This window comes from Saimiri boliviensis, chromosome 13 (assembly GCF_048565385.1).
Source record: "Saimiri boliviensis isolate mSaiBol1 chromosome 13, mSaiBol1.pri, whole genome shotgun sequence".
NCBI lineage: Eukaryota > Metazoa > Chordata > Mammalia > Primates > Cebidae > Saimiri > Saimiri boliviensis.
The window spans coordinates 101,765,368-101,781,147 of record NC_133461.1 but is presented as its reverse complement, the minus strand read 5'-3'; the positions used below and the strand labels follow the sequence as shown (position 1 = coordinate 101,781,147).

At 50.2% G+C, this 15,780-nt stretch overlaps 1 protein-coding gene across 3 annotated transcripts in view; it reads right to left on the bottom strand.

Annotated features, from left to right (window-relative positions):
- The window catches only part of DPYSL2 (dihydropyrimidinase like 2), a 139,472-nt gene that overhangs the window by 77,715 nt on the left and 45,977 nt on the right, over positions 1-15,780 (bottom strand). Inside the window, exons 1-2 of one of the 3 annotated variants that reach the window (XM_003937192.4) lie at positions 4,158-4,535; positions 734-822 (exon numbers count right to left, since the gene is read on the bottom strand). In XM_003937192.4, the coding sequence (XP_003937241.1) occupies positions 734-822; positions 4,158-4,196 (128 nt within the window). In that variant the 5' untranslated portion in view covers positions 4,197-4,535. Of the gene's footprint in view, positions 1-733; positions 823-3,558; positions 3,679-4,157; positions 4,536-15,780 lie in introns of those variants that run through there. The other 2 variants (XM_039461039.2, XM_010347762.3) reach the window with 2 other exon arrangements.

Sequence of the window (15,780 nt, the reverse complement as noted above, 5' to 3'; positions counted from 1 at the left end):
TCACTGGCTGCAGTGTTTGTCTTTAAACAGATGTGCTATTTCTCCAGAGCCCCAGGAGCTGCCCCAGTAGAAAGGGCAGGAGGATACTGGGATGAACTCAGCTCCCTTAACCCTCTAGAGTCCAAAAATACCCCAACTCAGGAACTGCCCTGTTGCTTCTCCTTTGTAACATTAACACAATAAACACAAGGGCAGTCTTATTTGCACTAGTTGCCACTTAGAATAAAACCTAAACGTCCCTCAGGATTAAGGCAGTTATTTGTCTGTATTACTTGGTAATTAACTTGGTATCTTTCTTTGGCCCCTCCAACTTGGATTCTTGATGAAGAAAGCAGATGTGCTGGCTTAATAAACGAGGCTGTCTTTCACGTTTTCGTCCCTTGGGCAATCCAACTCAAACAACTACATTCTAGGAAACCCTCTAATATATTCAGCATATCACAAACCAAGTATTTGAAGTGGCAACAAAAAGATATCATATCACCTCAGCTAAAAAATAGTAAATTACGTAATACATAATGCAACAAGTGTGCATTAAATGTTGCTTTGAATTCCTTAAATCTGAATTTTCAAATTTACTAAATACCGCCAATCAAAACCGGTTTAAAACAGATAGTAAGTTGGTCACTCTCTGAAGTTTCTGAAGTTTGATTCTATGTACGCGAACGGTAGCTAATGCTTGGGAAGCCTGGAAAGTATTCCAATACATCTGTATATCGTGAGTTAGACTTACTTGATCAACCCATCTTCCATGTATATGTCTGCATAGAACGACTGGTCATCATTAACAATTTTACCTCCTTTGATCAGAAGACGATCACTCTGAAACAAAGAGGCAGTAAGGTCACAATACATAACTGACATATGAGAGACACAGGTGCTAAGCTATGTGAGCTAAGGTTACATCTTCACTATTCAAAAGTGATGTTCAAAATAAGCCCATTTTGGAACGGTTCGGTGACAAAAGTAAGCCTGGAACCTATTCATCACCTGATGAGTCAGAACACACCAGGAAAGCTCATCCTAGAGAAACAAATCACCTCTTTCAATTAGGCCTTGGACTTCAAAGGGAAAAAAAAAAGCAGTGAAAATATTTCATATAAAGAAGATAATGCTTTTTAAAATGTCTTTTGGCTAAGCCTCAATTAAAAAAAAAAAATCCACATATAGGAAAGCCATGTCTTGGCAACAATGTATCAAGCAAAATTGACCAAAAATCGGTTGTCATGGGATATAACACACAAACACACTGGGTTCAACCACAGCAAGGTTTCCATTTAGTCTGTCCTTTATATTTGCATTTATCTTTGAGGTGTATCACAGCAAATATAGCAAAAAGGGAGGGAAAAGACTGCAAAAAAAAAATATGCTATTTTAACTAGACTGTTAAGAAAAAGGTAAACTGCCATGATAAAGTACATGAGATAGCAAATTCTAAAACGCAATGCCACTATACATTGCTGATGCACTTATATATTAACCAGAGACATTTACACAAAAAATAAAGGACAGCCAGCAGATAAGCGCTGAGAATGTGACCAAAGTGCTACGTTATGACTCATCGCTATTGCAAATGCTGCTGATGGAAGGGAATGCTAGCAGCCAGTGTTCAGTAAGTATGCACCTGTAATATCCAGAATGGGCTTAAACCTTACAAGTTCAACCATATACTGCCCTTTTAATACGCAACACATTTCAAAGAACGGCATTCTTTTGACAAGAGTTAACTCAAAATTCAGTTATAAAACAATATTCTCAGCAGGTGCTATCTCTCTTTAGAGCTACCAGGAAAAGGAAATCACAGAAAATCCTTAGAAAATAGATAAGCTACTAGAGAGCAAGGGGAAAAGATAATTATACACATAAATGCACACACACCTGGGTTGTCTAACATACTGAAAACCAATAAGATCATTTTAATTTTGTACACTTCAGGGTCCTTGATCCTGACGGAGACTTTGGAAAGCCAATGAACAGCCAACAATAATTCCTGCACCTGTATAAGGTAAGTGTAAAGACCTTTACGAAGCCCTGCCATGCATATCATGCCATCAGAGCCTCGAAAGAAATCTGCAAGGTGGATGAGGTCAGGTTCTATTCCCATGACACATTAGGAAACCCAGGCTCAGAGACGTTAGGCCACTTGCCCAGGTTACCAGAACCAGCGTACTTGTCCTGCGTCTACAATGATTCCTTCTTCTCTCCCAGATTTCTAAGCTTCCATGGAATAAATATCACCTGGAAGGCAAGGGGAGGCCTCGCCCTTCACCTCCTGACTCCATAGTCACTTTGGTACCTGACCCAGCCATCACTGCGAATACCCCCAGCCAACATGATGCCAAGAAGAAAAAAAAAAGTCAAACACCACACCCCCGTTCACTCTAGTGCCTTCCAGAAGCATCTTACATAAGAGGCTGGCAGTGGTAAGAGAGGGAGGAACACTATGCTATAGGTCTTCTGGTAATGCAACCAGATTTTTTAAAGGATGGAGGGGGCGCTCTTTAAAAAAAGAAGGAAAAAAAAGTCTTGTTGATTCTTTGCTTTTCTTTTTTTTTTTTCCTCTCCCCACTGTCAAAATGAAACTGCCTTGTTCATTCACGAAAACAAATTATTTGAGGCTTGCTGCAAAGCTGCTCTCCATCCCCCACTCCCCAGAGTCACCACTCCTTCCTCCAGCGCAGTGAATACACAAGGGTGGGTGCCCCATGCCGGCCCTGTGGGATCTCGGGTCTTTGCCTTCAAGAAGCAGCTAGCGCCCTTCTGCTCATCCTAGAAAATCCTCTGAGCACACGCCCCCTCCCCTGTGCATTTGCTCCCCCTCTCTCTCCTGCGGATGGGTGTGCCCTTGTGCACGGAGAGGAAGCTGGGGTGCCCGTGGCTAAAGAGAAAACCGGGGCCAATGCGCGCCCTTACATCCAGTCCTAAAAACACACCCTGACTGTTTTAAAAGAATCTTTCCATGTCTGCCTCAGTCCTGGGTTCTACCCGGGAATCTGCTGGCCTGTTTCAACTGCATATCCTTATGTAACAATGAATTTCCCTGGTGTTCCCCCTTCCCTGGGATTTCACTGGAGATGGAAAGAATAGGACGAACGAATGTTTCCAGGAAAAGATGGGGAGAGGGCGGGAGCAGGGGGGAGGACGGATCAAGAACCGGTGCTCATGTCTGAGGCATCGCGAATTCGCTGCACAGACGTTTTCCCCGAGGCTTGCACACCAACAAGCCCAGGCCCCAGCACTGCGCCGAGTCCTCCGGCCGCCGCGATCATTGTCTGGCCGGGGCCGGGCCATCTGCTCCCGCGTCGCGCAGCGCCATTAGCACCCGGCAGCTCGCCGCGGTCCCGCGCCCGCCCTGCAGTCCGCTTTGTATGCGCCAGCACGGACGCCTCCCGGGCACAGAAGGGGCGAAAGAGAGACGCGAAAACGAGCCCGAATCTCCGCCAGGGCCCCAGCCCCGAAATAGAGGGCGAGAAAACCGGGTGGGGGAGCACCCAAAACCGGTTCCTGGCAAACACGAAGCCCCCGCCCGGGCCCCCGCCCTCCTCCTCTGCTCATCACCTCGTCCCTGTTTTTCCTTCGCGTTTCCGCACCATTCCGGTACACCCTGCCCTCTTCAGCATCCCTCCGCTGTCATTACGCCTTCGGGCTGAAACCTGCTCCTTTCTCCAAGGACCCAGAGAAGGCTCCAGAAAGCGCTTTTTTGGGTGGGGGCAGAAGACCCGGGAAGATCCAAGTCCCCATCTCCGCACCGCGGCTGGAGGAGTCCAGCCTCGCAGCACGCAGCCCGAGAACAATATCCGAGCTCCAGGCATGCATATTCAATCTGGCATCCATTTGCTCGCACCCCGCAGCCGGCGCTGCAGCATCTCTCGCTGACAATAAAAGAGAGAGCGGGTCTGGCGGGTCTGGCGCGCTACCTAAGGCTCCCTCCGTGCGCTCGCGCTCCTGGTTAGCGCCTTGCAAACGATGCGACTTCTAACCCTGGATCACTGCAGCTCCCACCACCGCCACCACCATCACCATCGCCTCCGTTAGGAACAGAAAAGAAAAAAAAAAGTTCGGTCCCTCTCCTTTCCCCTCCTCTTTTAAATTCCTTAGACCTTCTGTGCTACAAAAGGTGGCTGGCCAACCGCAGACTTCCCAAGTATCAAACTCACCGTGATGCGTGGAATGTTTTTCTTCCCCTGATAAGACATCTCTCTCCTGGGAAAAAATTAAATTCAGGAGGGCAGCTTTAAGGCCAAAATTGCCGGGAAGGGGACTCGGTTTGTTTTATGGGGTTTTTTTTTTCTTTGCAAGACTGAAAAAGGTGCAACCGCTTCGCTGGTCTTGCTGTTAGCAAATTTCAAGAACGTAAGGGATGAATGCAATCCTCTGTCTCTCTTTCTTCCTCTCCTCCAACACAGCCCCAGCTAGGGCGGAAAAAAAGAGAGACACAGAGAGAGAGAGAGAGACAGAGAGAGAGAGAAACAGGAGGGAAGGGGGTGGAAATAAACTACAGCAATAAAAGCCTCGGTTCAAGTCGGCCACCGTGGCGCATGCGCCGCCAGCCACTCCCTTTCCTCCCAGGCAAAAGCCATCCGCTTCGAGAGAGGCGAGCAGCGATTGGCCGCGATACTGGGACATGCAAATTTGGGCCGGCGGGGCGGGGCGCGGCGCGAGAGCGCGAAATGCGGCAGTGAACGGCCGGGGGCGGCGGGCGGCGCGGGCGCCCGCTCGGGGAGCGCGCCTTTCGCGCGCTTTCTTCGGGCCGGGGCGATGGGGACGGGGGTTGGCGGAGGCCCCAGACGCGGCCTGGGCCACGCGGGGACAATGGAGGGGTAGTCGTCGCGGCTGGGGGGAGGGGCGGGATCCGAGACGGCGGGGCTTCGGAGCTGCACGCACTCGCCCGCGCGCGCCCCGGTGCCCGCCCGCCCGCGCGCCAATCCGCGGAGGCCGCCGCGGCAGCCCTGCGTGGGGTGACTGTGCCGAGCCAATGGCTTCGCTGGCGGCGAGCGCGCGACTGCACCGCCGGCCGGCGCCGCGCGGCCCGGGAGGGCGCCCGGGCCCTCCTCCCCCGCCGTCGCTGGCGCTGCGCTCGCCCGGCCCCCGCCCTGGCTCGGCTGCGGACTCGAGCGACAGCGGGCCGGGGCCCGGCCACGCCCGGCCCGGGAGAGGGCGGCTGCTCCCCGTGGGCGTCCGGACCCGGCTCCTGCGGGCGGGGAGTGGGCGCGGGCCGGGGGGAGGCTGCTGGGACGGGTTTTGGGCCGCGGGCAGGCGCCCGGCTGCAGGAAATGAGAGCCCGGAGGAAACCCTTCCAACTCGGAGCCGGGAAGGGGCATCCGGGGGAGGCCGCGGGGTATGGGAAACCCCGCCCTGAGACATCCTTTTGTGCCTTCCGGCCCGCGGGGAATTTGGTGGGGCTGGGGAGTGGGAAGCAGCCGCAGCCCGCAGAGGCCGAGGCGGCCCGATCTGGGCCCAGGGCGCCGCCTTTCTCGTTACGCCCACCTCGGCCTCCTGCGGGGTACGTGGGGGCGCTTTTCGCCGGTGCCTGCAGCGCTGTCGAGGGAAGCTGCCGGGTTCCCAGCGTCCCAGGGCTTCAAGGTTTACAGGGCAAATGAACGGGCCCCACACCGCCTCGTGAGGCATGCAGGAGGAGTTGAGCTGTGAAGAAGCAAGAAAGGAAGAGCTTATATCCCGCGAGAAAGGGAAACTTGAGTCTCGGGGAAACCCTACGGAATCGGAGTTTAAAACCAAGAGTCCTGACCCCCCCAGGCAGAGCCTAGTCACTTAAAACGCACTCAAGGCCCCTTCGCGGCCCTAGCAACTGAGCAGGCCTGGGACCCCTTGGCGTTGCCTGTCCGAGCCATGCTGAGGTGCTGTAACTTCGGGGTCCCTGGGGAAGAAAAACGCTGATCCAATTGATCCTCAGGAATCTACCGGGGGCCGTCACCGTGGGGGGTTGCCCTGGCAGGTACAATAACTAAAACATCTGGACCAGCCCCGCTAGCTCTCGGGCTCCTCTGCTTGAAGTCAAAGAGAATCCCTATGTAATCCAAGCCAGGGGGGCGGGGGAGGAAGGCAGAGTATGTAATTGGCTCACACCTGCTCAGCAGAGCTTAGCCAGATAAATAGAGAATAATTCAGGCTGCTGTAGGCCTGACTCCCAATCTTTTTACCCTTGACCACCCTGGCCACTTGAGGGAAATGTCCCTCCTTCCAGACTCAGAGAAGGTGTGAAATTCTCCCTTTCACTGATTCCTGTAAAAATCTGAAGTCCCAGAAAGGGACTGTAGGGCACGCAGGGAGCCTCACCGCTGGTTAATTCATTCAAGTTCGGTTTAGCTGTGCATCTGCAGGAAAAAGTGAAGCCCTTCCCCCTCCAGCAATCTGATATGCCACAAGCAAGGTGAGATGATGTTGGCAAGTATTGCTGTGAACCGGTAATGGTTGAAGTCACGAGTCTGAGCTTAAAATACGCCTCTCTACTTGTGAAAAACCCACAGTCAGTCCCAGCTCTGCGGAGGACAGGGCAGTGGGGAGGAGTGTCCTATTAGCTCACAAGGAAAGTGCTACTACTTGGCAAGGGATAAATAACGAGACTCTAAAACAAAGTAACCTCTAATTATATTGTTAGTTTGTATTCTTGTTGGATTCCCTACCCCCCTCCCCGTTGTTTGAGCTTAATGGATTTAAATAATATCTTGTTATTTACCAATTTACTATTGATTGAATCATTGGTTTTGTAATAAAAGCTTCCAAGAGTTTCTGTGTCTGTCTCATTGGCTGCAGTCTAAATTTTATAGCCATTGCTATGAGGTTCTTAATCCATGATAATTGACGTTTCCACTCGTAAATATCCAAAAATGTAAGGTGTAAATTGATTTGTCCGTTCTGAGAGTATTTGGCACGAAAGATACCAAACAAATGGTTTAAATTCACCAAGGAAGAGAACCGTCTACAATCTGCATTTCTCACCATATTTACAATTCAACGCATTTAGGAAAAGTAAGGAAGGGATAGGGAGAATTTTCCACCTGCTTTGCACTGATGAAGGTGTTTAAAAGACAAAAACGCACAGATAAACAGGTCTCACACTTTCACCTCAGAGATCCTTGTAAGAATTAAATGAGGGGCTGGGCACAGTGGTTCACATTTGTAATCCCAGCACTTTGGGAGGCCAAGGCAGGCAGATCACTTGAGCCCAGGAGTTGGAGATCTGCCTCAGCAACATGGCGAAACCCCGTCTCTTAAAAACAGAAATATTAGAGACTAGCCTAGCCAAAGTGGTGAAATCATGTCTCCACTAAAAATACAAAAATCAAATGGGCCTGGGGGCAGGGGCCTGTAATCCCAGCTACTCGGGAGGCTGAGGGAGGAGAATCACTTGAACCTGGGAGATGGAGGTTGCAGTAAGCCAAGATCACGCCATTGCACTCCATCCTGGGCAACAAGAGCAAAACTCCATCTCAAAAAAAAAAAAAAAACAAAAAAAAACAAAAGAAATTAGCTGGCCGTGGTGGCGAGCAACTGTGGTCTCAGCTACTGGGGGCAGGGGAAGGTTGAGGGCGGAAGCAGAAAGATCAATGGAGCCTGGGAGGCTGAGGCTGCAATAAGCCAAGACTGTGCCACTGCACTCCAACCTGGGTGACAGAATTAGACCCTGTCTGGTGGGGGGAGGAGGGAGGAAACAGATAAACTATGTTTTTTATAATCTCTAGAAAAACATTCAATGAAAATTTCCATAAAATTATGAATCTAATATTCGAACCTTTTCTCAGGCATGACTTTTCTGAACTTTTAAACCTTAAATGCATGCCAAACATGAGAAAGCAATGTAAAGTTGCCTGTTCCACAATCACAGCCCCTTCCCAAACCTCTGCTTTCCCATACTTCCCTCCCAGCACCAGGAAAAGAGCCAGATGCAGTACCTGAATGAGACAATGGTTTAGTGAAATGGTAACATCCCAGCATTCTGCATGATCCCATGAGTGGGAAGAATGCGTTTTAACCAGGTGCTGTACCAGAGTCTGACCCCTGTCTCCTCCACAGCTTCAACTCCCCACCCTGGACACCTACTCTGTCCCCATGCTCAGAGCATGCAGGCACACAATGTCAGAGCAAACTTCTCACTGCCCTTGAAAACAATGTGCCCTCCCTAATCTATGCCTTGCCCTAAGCCATTTTTTCCCTCCCTCCAAAACGACTGAAATGTTACCTCATCTTTAAAGTTGTCCCCATTCTGCCCCCCACAGCCTGAGCACTCCTTCCTGTGTTGAGCTCTACTATAACACCATCCCATTGCTCTGTAGTGATTTGCCCATTTCTTCCATCAGGCCACGACTACTAGAAGCAAACAGCCTCTTCTTCTTCCAGCCACCAGCACACTGCCTGGTCTCTGGCAGGCGCTCTTAACATTTGGTGCATAAATAAGTGCTATCATTGCTATGATGAGGGCCAAAGGTTCTTCTTGCTCATCACCATCAAAGTAAGTTTCAATGTCAAAAAAATCCCCGACTCAGGCCTTTCCCTTAGGACTATCACTTTTTTGAGACGAACTGTCACTCTATTGCCCAGGTTGGAATGCAGTGGTGCAATCTCGGATCACTACAATCTCCGCCTCCCAGGTTCAAGTGATTCTCCTGCCTCAGCCCCCGAGTAGCTGGGATTACAGGCATGCCCCACCAGGCCCCGCCAATTTTTATATTTTTAGTAGAGACAGGGTTTCACGATGTTGGCCAGGCTGGTCTCAAACTCCTTACCTCAGGTGATCCGCCCGCCTCGGCCTCCCAAAGTGCTGGGATTACGGGCATGAGCCGTTGTACCCAGCCAGGACTATCCCTCTGCTGGGCTTTCCTTCTTGGCAGCCAGCTCCTCTTCTCCAAGCCCCCGAAACTACAGAAGGACCTAACGTTATTATTAACAGCTTATTATTTTCTGAGGGACTCCCTAGATTTTAAGCTCCACCTCCTCTAACAAAACTGCTCTGTACCACCAAGCCTGGTAGAACACAGGGAGAGAGCCCCCAATCCTAAAGTGAACCTCGGAGTCATATAAAGTATTGAGAAACGCTGAGTGTATGATTGCTCAGAAGTGCTGAGTGTAGGATAAAATTATATTGTTTGCTAAGAAGAACAATGGTGAGGAAAACCTGGCTGGCCCCCTTCCAGGTGGAAAACTGCTTGGGGCATTCTAAAGTGGCAAGACGGTAGATGTGTATCACACACCGGTGAAAACAATTGTGTAAGCTCGGGCTATGTGACCCTGCCCCCGTGGCTCTCTCGTGGAGAATACTTTTTTTTTTTTTTTCTTTTTTTCTTTTTTTTTTTTTTTTTTTTTTGAGACGGAGTTTCGCTCTTGTCACCCAGGCTGGAGTGCAATGGCGCGATCTTGGCTCACCACAACCTCCGCCTCCTGGGTTCAGGCAATTCTCCTGGCTCAGCCTCCTGAGTAGCTGAGATTACAGGCACGCGCCACCATGCCCAGCTAATTTTTTGTGTTTTTAGTAGAGACGGGGTTTCACCATGTTGACCAGGTTGGTCTCGATCTCTTGACCTCGTGATCCACCCACCTCGGCCTCCCAAAGTGCTGGGATTACAGGCTTGAGCCACCGCGCCCGGCCTGAGAATACTTTTTAGTATGTCTGTGATCAGTGGTAAGCAGGCACCAGCTGCCTACCTAGTTTATCTTGGGTCTATGAGAAAACACAGAACACCTGTTAGTAAGAATCACCTGTTCAGAGAGAATAAACTCGTGGTCAGAGTCTGCCCGAGGCCCTCAGGCTGATGGCCCCCTGATAATCCCACTTTGCTGTTCTATCTGGGTGTCTGCTTCTCAATGCCTTCAGCGCCACCAGGGTGAGGGTCTCTATAGCTGAGCTGGTCTCGGTACAAGGAGTCTCTAGTAATTTTTTCTCAATTTCTGAAACTGTCCTTTTCTCCATCCTCCCATTATTCTTTGTGCATTCCTGTGTGACCCCATTCATTTCAGTAAACCACCTACACGATGCAATCCTCACTGACACCATAACTGAGTGTGATTTTCCTTCCATTCAAGGTTTGAGCTCACAGGGAAGAAAAACTCTTTCAAAAGTCTTACTTATTCCTGGCCAGGAGTGGTGGCTCACACCTGTAATCCCAGCATTTGGGAGGCTGAGGTGTGTGGATCACCTGATGTCAAGAGTTCAAGACCATCCTGGCTAACATGGCAAAACGCCATCTCTACTAAAAACGCAAAATGTAGCTGGGCATGGTAATGGATGCCTGTAATCCCAGCTACTCTGGAGGCTGAAGCTGGAGAATAACTTGAACCTGGGAAGCAGATTGCAGTGAGCTGAGATTACACCACCGCACTCCAGCCTAGGCAAAGGAGCCAGACTCCTTCTCAAAAAGTCTCACTAATTTCTTCACCTTACAGAGGGCCTGACAAGGCTAGGGGCCCCGGCAGGATGGAATGCAGCAGGGAGGGAGGTATGAGTGGAGGCACCCAGCCAGCCCTTTTCACATGTTTGCATCATCCAAGCCACAGGGAAGTGGGGCTGGGGAGATGGCAGATGTCCCTCCAGTGTCCCTCCAGCCCCGGTGGCTGTCCTGCTCCCAGTTCCTCAGCGTCTGCCCGTACGTGTTGCCTCCCCGGCTAACCCACCACTGCTCTTGGTTTCCTGTTCCCCTTTGGGGAGCTGGAGTAGCCATTTCTGCTTCTGTGGTGCCCTGGGTTTCTGCATGAGTGCAGTGTTCAGAATTTTACAGAATAGGGGAACTCCAAAGCAGAAACTGCTGACAGAACAGAGTCCAGAGGTGGTAAAGAAAATCCCCAATGCCCACAGTGCTACAGTTGGATGCCAAGGGCTGTGGCCTCCCATGCATCCTGCAGAGAAGGCTGAAATTAATGCAGCAGTAAAGAGAAGGTACTGGAATCCTTCTTTGCCAAAAGCAAAGGGCATTGACTAGGACGCTTGAGCTGGAAGTGATGCCTTCTTCACTGCAGATGCAATCAGGCAGCGATGACCGTTTTCTTTGTGTGTGTGACCCTGAAGGGGCAGAGACTGCGGATCGGAACCTGCCCACTGCCTTCCCCTGCGGCTGCATCCTTTTAGCAGGGGTGACCAGGTGGTGACAAATGAGGGTCAGCAGTGACTGGCTCTTTGAAACAGATGCTGCTTTGCCTAGAACTGGACAGACTGCAGGCCAGCACTGGGGCTCTGTGGGGGTCCTGAGGACAGATTCTCCCTCCAGGAAGACAAGAGGCTCATTTGTCCAAATCCTGCTGGACATGAGCGCACAGAGGAAGCATGCACTTCACGGCATCTAGTCGACTCGGGCTTTCTCCTCTTATCCCCAGTTAGCGCACACACCTCCTAAAGAACTCGTGCCCTGCCCGCTCTGCACTCATCCTCTGAGTGACTACAGATTTTCCCTGGGGTCTTTCTGTCCCTGATGGGGACAAAAGGCACCTTGCTCAGTCATCGTACCTCAGGCCCGCCCTCTGGTGGCGAACCAGGAGTGTGCGTGTGTTCGTCTGCCCGCTGGTCTCTGGGCCACAAGGCCTTGGAGGTCACTTGTTCCAGTTGGAGTGCCCAAGCGCTCTGCTCCATCAGAATCACCTGGGGCCCCAGCTCAGACATCCTCAACAGAATATCCAGAGGTAAGGTCCAGGAAGGTTTTTAAACTAGTCTACCTCTGGACACTCAGCGACAGATCCACCCCACTCCACTGGTTTTCCACCAGTCCAGGAAAACATGGACTAGGAGGAAGGGCTCACTGCCCACCAAGTGCAGGCTCCACTCAGCACAGGGCATTACAGGCTGGCTCTTTATCCAGGGAGAACATTATGTAAGAGCGGTAAATATTATCACTATCCTTCCACTTGGCTGCCTTCTGGAAATAGTACAATCTTCTAAAATATTGTTAGGTTGTCAGTAGGGAGGAAATTAATATTTATTGAGCACCTACCGTGCTCTAGGCATGACACTGAGTGCTTTAAATACGTCTGCTTTAATCTTCTCCAAAAAAAAAAAAATCCTACCAGGTCCATCTTCAGATCCTCATTTTATAGACTAGGCAAGAAAAGCACAAGGAAACCTCTTGTTCCAGGCCCAGATTTTAATTTGGGTCTGGGTGACCCCAAAGCCCAAGGGGCTAGTTCTTTTTTTTTTTTTTTTTTTTTTTTTCTGAGACTGAGTCTCACTCTGTTGCCCAGGCTGGACTACAGTGTCGTGATCTCAGCTCACTGCAACGTCTGCCTCCCAGGTTCAAGTGATTCTCATGCCTCAGCCTCCCAAGTAGCTGGGATTACAGGTGTCCGCCACCATATCCAGCTAATTTTTGTATTTTTAGTAGAGATGGGGTTTCACCATGTTGGTCAGGCTGGTCTTGAACTCCTGACCTCGAGTGATCCGCCTGCCTCAGCCTCCCAAACTTCTGCGATTACAGGCAGGAGCCACTGGGCCTGGCCGAGGCTAATTCTTTCAATGGTAAAGTACTTGTTTAGTAGGAACTGGGACCCACTTTGTGCAAGAAGTGGGCACAGGTGATCGGCTGTATTTCTCTACTCCTCCCACTGTCCCTAGTCCACATTCCTTAGATGTTTCCTCTTCTCCCGAAATCAGGTCTCCGTCTCTTTCTTTCCTCACCACCCTATGTAACTCAGTTTCACTCAGTGGCCCTAGCCCTCCTCTCACAGGAAACACGACAGATGAACAAAAAGGTTTAAATGAATGAGAAACGATTAACGCGCTGCTACTCTGCTAAAAAGAAAAGACCCCGCTTAGTAGAATTTCAGACACCAAGCCAGGCTGCTTGCATAAATAAAATGTAAACTGTTTATCAAGTCTGCTGCACGTGATCTTACCCTTCTTTTTTTTTTATTTTTTACTTTTATTTTTTGTACAGATAAGTCTCACTATGTTACCCATGTTAGTCTCCAACGCCTGGCCTCAAATGATCCTCCCCAAGTGTGGGGATCACAGGCATGAGCCCCTGCACCCGACTGATCTCACCCTTCTGTTACTTTCCAGCCTGGTCCTGTGCCACCTCCCCAAGCTCTCTCGCGACACAGCACATGGATCTCCTTTCCCCACAGTGGCCATTTGTTGCTGCTGTTCTGTCTTCTCCCACCTCGTGATGGCGCCTCCTTCTCACCCTTGCACCCCTGCTTCGGGGACGCCGTCCCTGACCTCCGTCCTGACGCCAGCCCCTGTATTCTTACCCTTCCCTGTCTCAGCACTGTCTCTGTAATAGCAGCAATTATAATTTGGAAGTATTTTTGTGCGTTTGTCTACTTGGGTATTTCCAGTCTGCCTCTACTTCTCAATCACAGGGGCCCTAAGCCACCCCGTCCTCCATGCCACCTCGCGGGGCCTGCACAACACTCCACAAACAAGAGTTAAATGACAAGTGAACAGGAGAACCTTTCTAAGGACACCAGCTCTTCAGCCCAGGTGGCCGAGCCTTCATCTCCACCTGTTGCCCCGAAGATCTGCACCTGCTGCTCTCTAATCCTGATTCATCCCAGGCTCTGGGTGGTTTTTTGGTTTGGTTGGCTTTTTTTTTTTATTATTTTTAGAGATGGGGTTTTGCCTGGTCACCCAGGCTAGAGTGCAATGGCACGAGCATAGCTCACTGCAGCCTCCAACTCCTGGGCTCGAGCGATCTGCCTCAGCCTCCCATGTAACTGGGACTACAGGCATGCACCACCATGCCTGGCTATGTCTTATCTTTTGTATAGACAGGGTCTCGCTATGTTGCTCAAGCTGATCTGAAACTCTTGGGCTCAAGCAGTGGGATTACAGTTGTGAGCCTCCCTGCCTAACCTTCACAATAGGTTTTTAAAAGACCAGATAGTGGCCGGGCGCAGTGACTCATGCCCATAATCCCAGCACTTTGGGAGGCCAAGGTGGGCGGATCACCTGAGGTCAGGAGTTCCAGACCCAGCCTGATCAACATGGAGAAACTCCATCTCTACTAAAAATACAAAATGAGTTCGGCATGGTATGCACGTCTGTAATCCCAGCTACCTGGGAGGCTGAGGCAGGAGAATCACTTGAACCCAGGAGGTGGAGGTTGTGGTGAGCAGAGATCGTCCCACTGCACCCCAGGCTAGGCAACAAGAGCGAAACTCCATCTTAAAAAAAAACAAAAAACCAGATGGTGCGGATTCACCTCACTGGATGCGTTCTCATGGCCCAGGTTCTAATGATCCATAGCAGAGCGTGCAGATTCCTTTTCTGCTGGGATCTGCCCTTGGGAAGCATCAAGCCTCACATTCACGAAGCTTAGCTGTGCCTGGAGGTCCACTCGAGATAAACGCAGCCGGGTTTCCCTTTTCAATCCCACACTTTAGGCTTGTGCTCACCACACCCGGAAAACACCGCAGATCCCCCTCAACTGGGCCGTCCTTGATTCAGAATCTGTGTCGGCTCTGAAAACGGCCAAGCAAAAGGGATACCTATGAACTCTGATAGTGTAAATAACACTTCAGGAGTCCTTGTCTACTTAAAAGAATCTGCCATGATCAATATACTGAAAACTGCTCACTTATCCAAAAACACACCATAGCTCTTGGCCATTTGGCCATTTAGATTCCCTAGAGGCCACTTTGGGGCAATTTATTAGCTTAGTCTGTGAATGCTTGAAAATAGTCTGTTTGGACATTGTAAAGATTTAACTAAATTCTGACCTTTCCCGTAAATAAATTGGTCCTCTTTCTGCCCTCCTTACTCCCCCACCCTGTTTGTTTTCAAGGAGTGAGAATTGATTGCTGACCTTGTGTGCCATCCCTCAGGGTATAGAAAGAGAGGGCACAGGTGAATGGCACATGATGCTTTACCAGGCAAACTGTGCCCCTCTACCTAGGCTTGGGCTGGGGGCTCTCGACCCCCACACGATCATCAACCTAAAGACTGCTCTTCTTCTAGCTTCTGGGTACATCCACTGCCTCGAGAATTCAGGTACGACTCTTCCTATCTGCCTATCAAATAGATAAGGAAATCATTGAAAGAATAAATGGCCAAATGTGGCTGTGCTGTGAGCAACCATCAATCTCAGTGTTGAACTCCTTTGGGCACTGTGACCAAACCAGGGGAGAAATGAGTGCCTGCACATGGTCCTCGGGGCTCAGGAGTTCCCTCTGTTTCTTCAGAGAATTAGCAATGGAGCTAGGATAGTAAAAAGACCACTTTAAAGGGATGGAGCACTGATATAGGAGAAAAACACTGGAACCTAGAGAGACTAAATGGGAAGTAACGCTCTTTATCTCTCCTCTCCATCTGGGGCCAGTGCCCCACTGAGGGCACCATCTTCGCATTCCCTGAGTATGCTGAGCTGTCTGTGGCACCACACCTGTGCTTACATGCCTGGCTCTCCCAGAAAGCCCAGGCCCTCCTGGACTGCTGGCACCATCACTCCTCTGTGCAGCCATTCCTGAGCCCCCTGGTCCAGCTGGCCACTCCTTCTCTTCTGCCCCCAATTGGCTCTGTACAGACTCTTGGCAGAGTGCCAAAACAGTCCCCTTTACTATTTCCTTATACAGTGTCTACTTCTCTTAGACAGTTAAGCATCTTGAAGACAGAGATTATATTTTCTCTCTGTTCAGCACCCACCATAAGGCCCTGCATGTAATAGGCAAACAAATTCTGAAAGGTTGAAAGGATGGATGGATGGATGGATGGATGGATGGATGGATGGGTGGATGGATAGCAGATGGGTGGGGTGGATGGATGAATGGAAAGGTGGGTGAGTGGGGAGAGGGATGGATGGATGGATGGATGGATGGATGGATGGATGGAATGGCAGATGTATATAT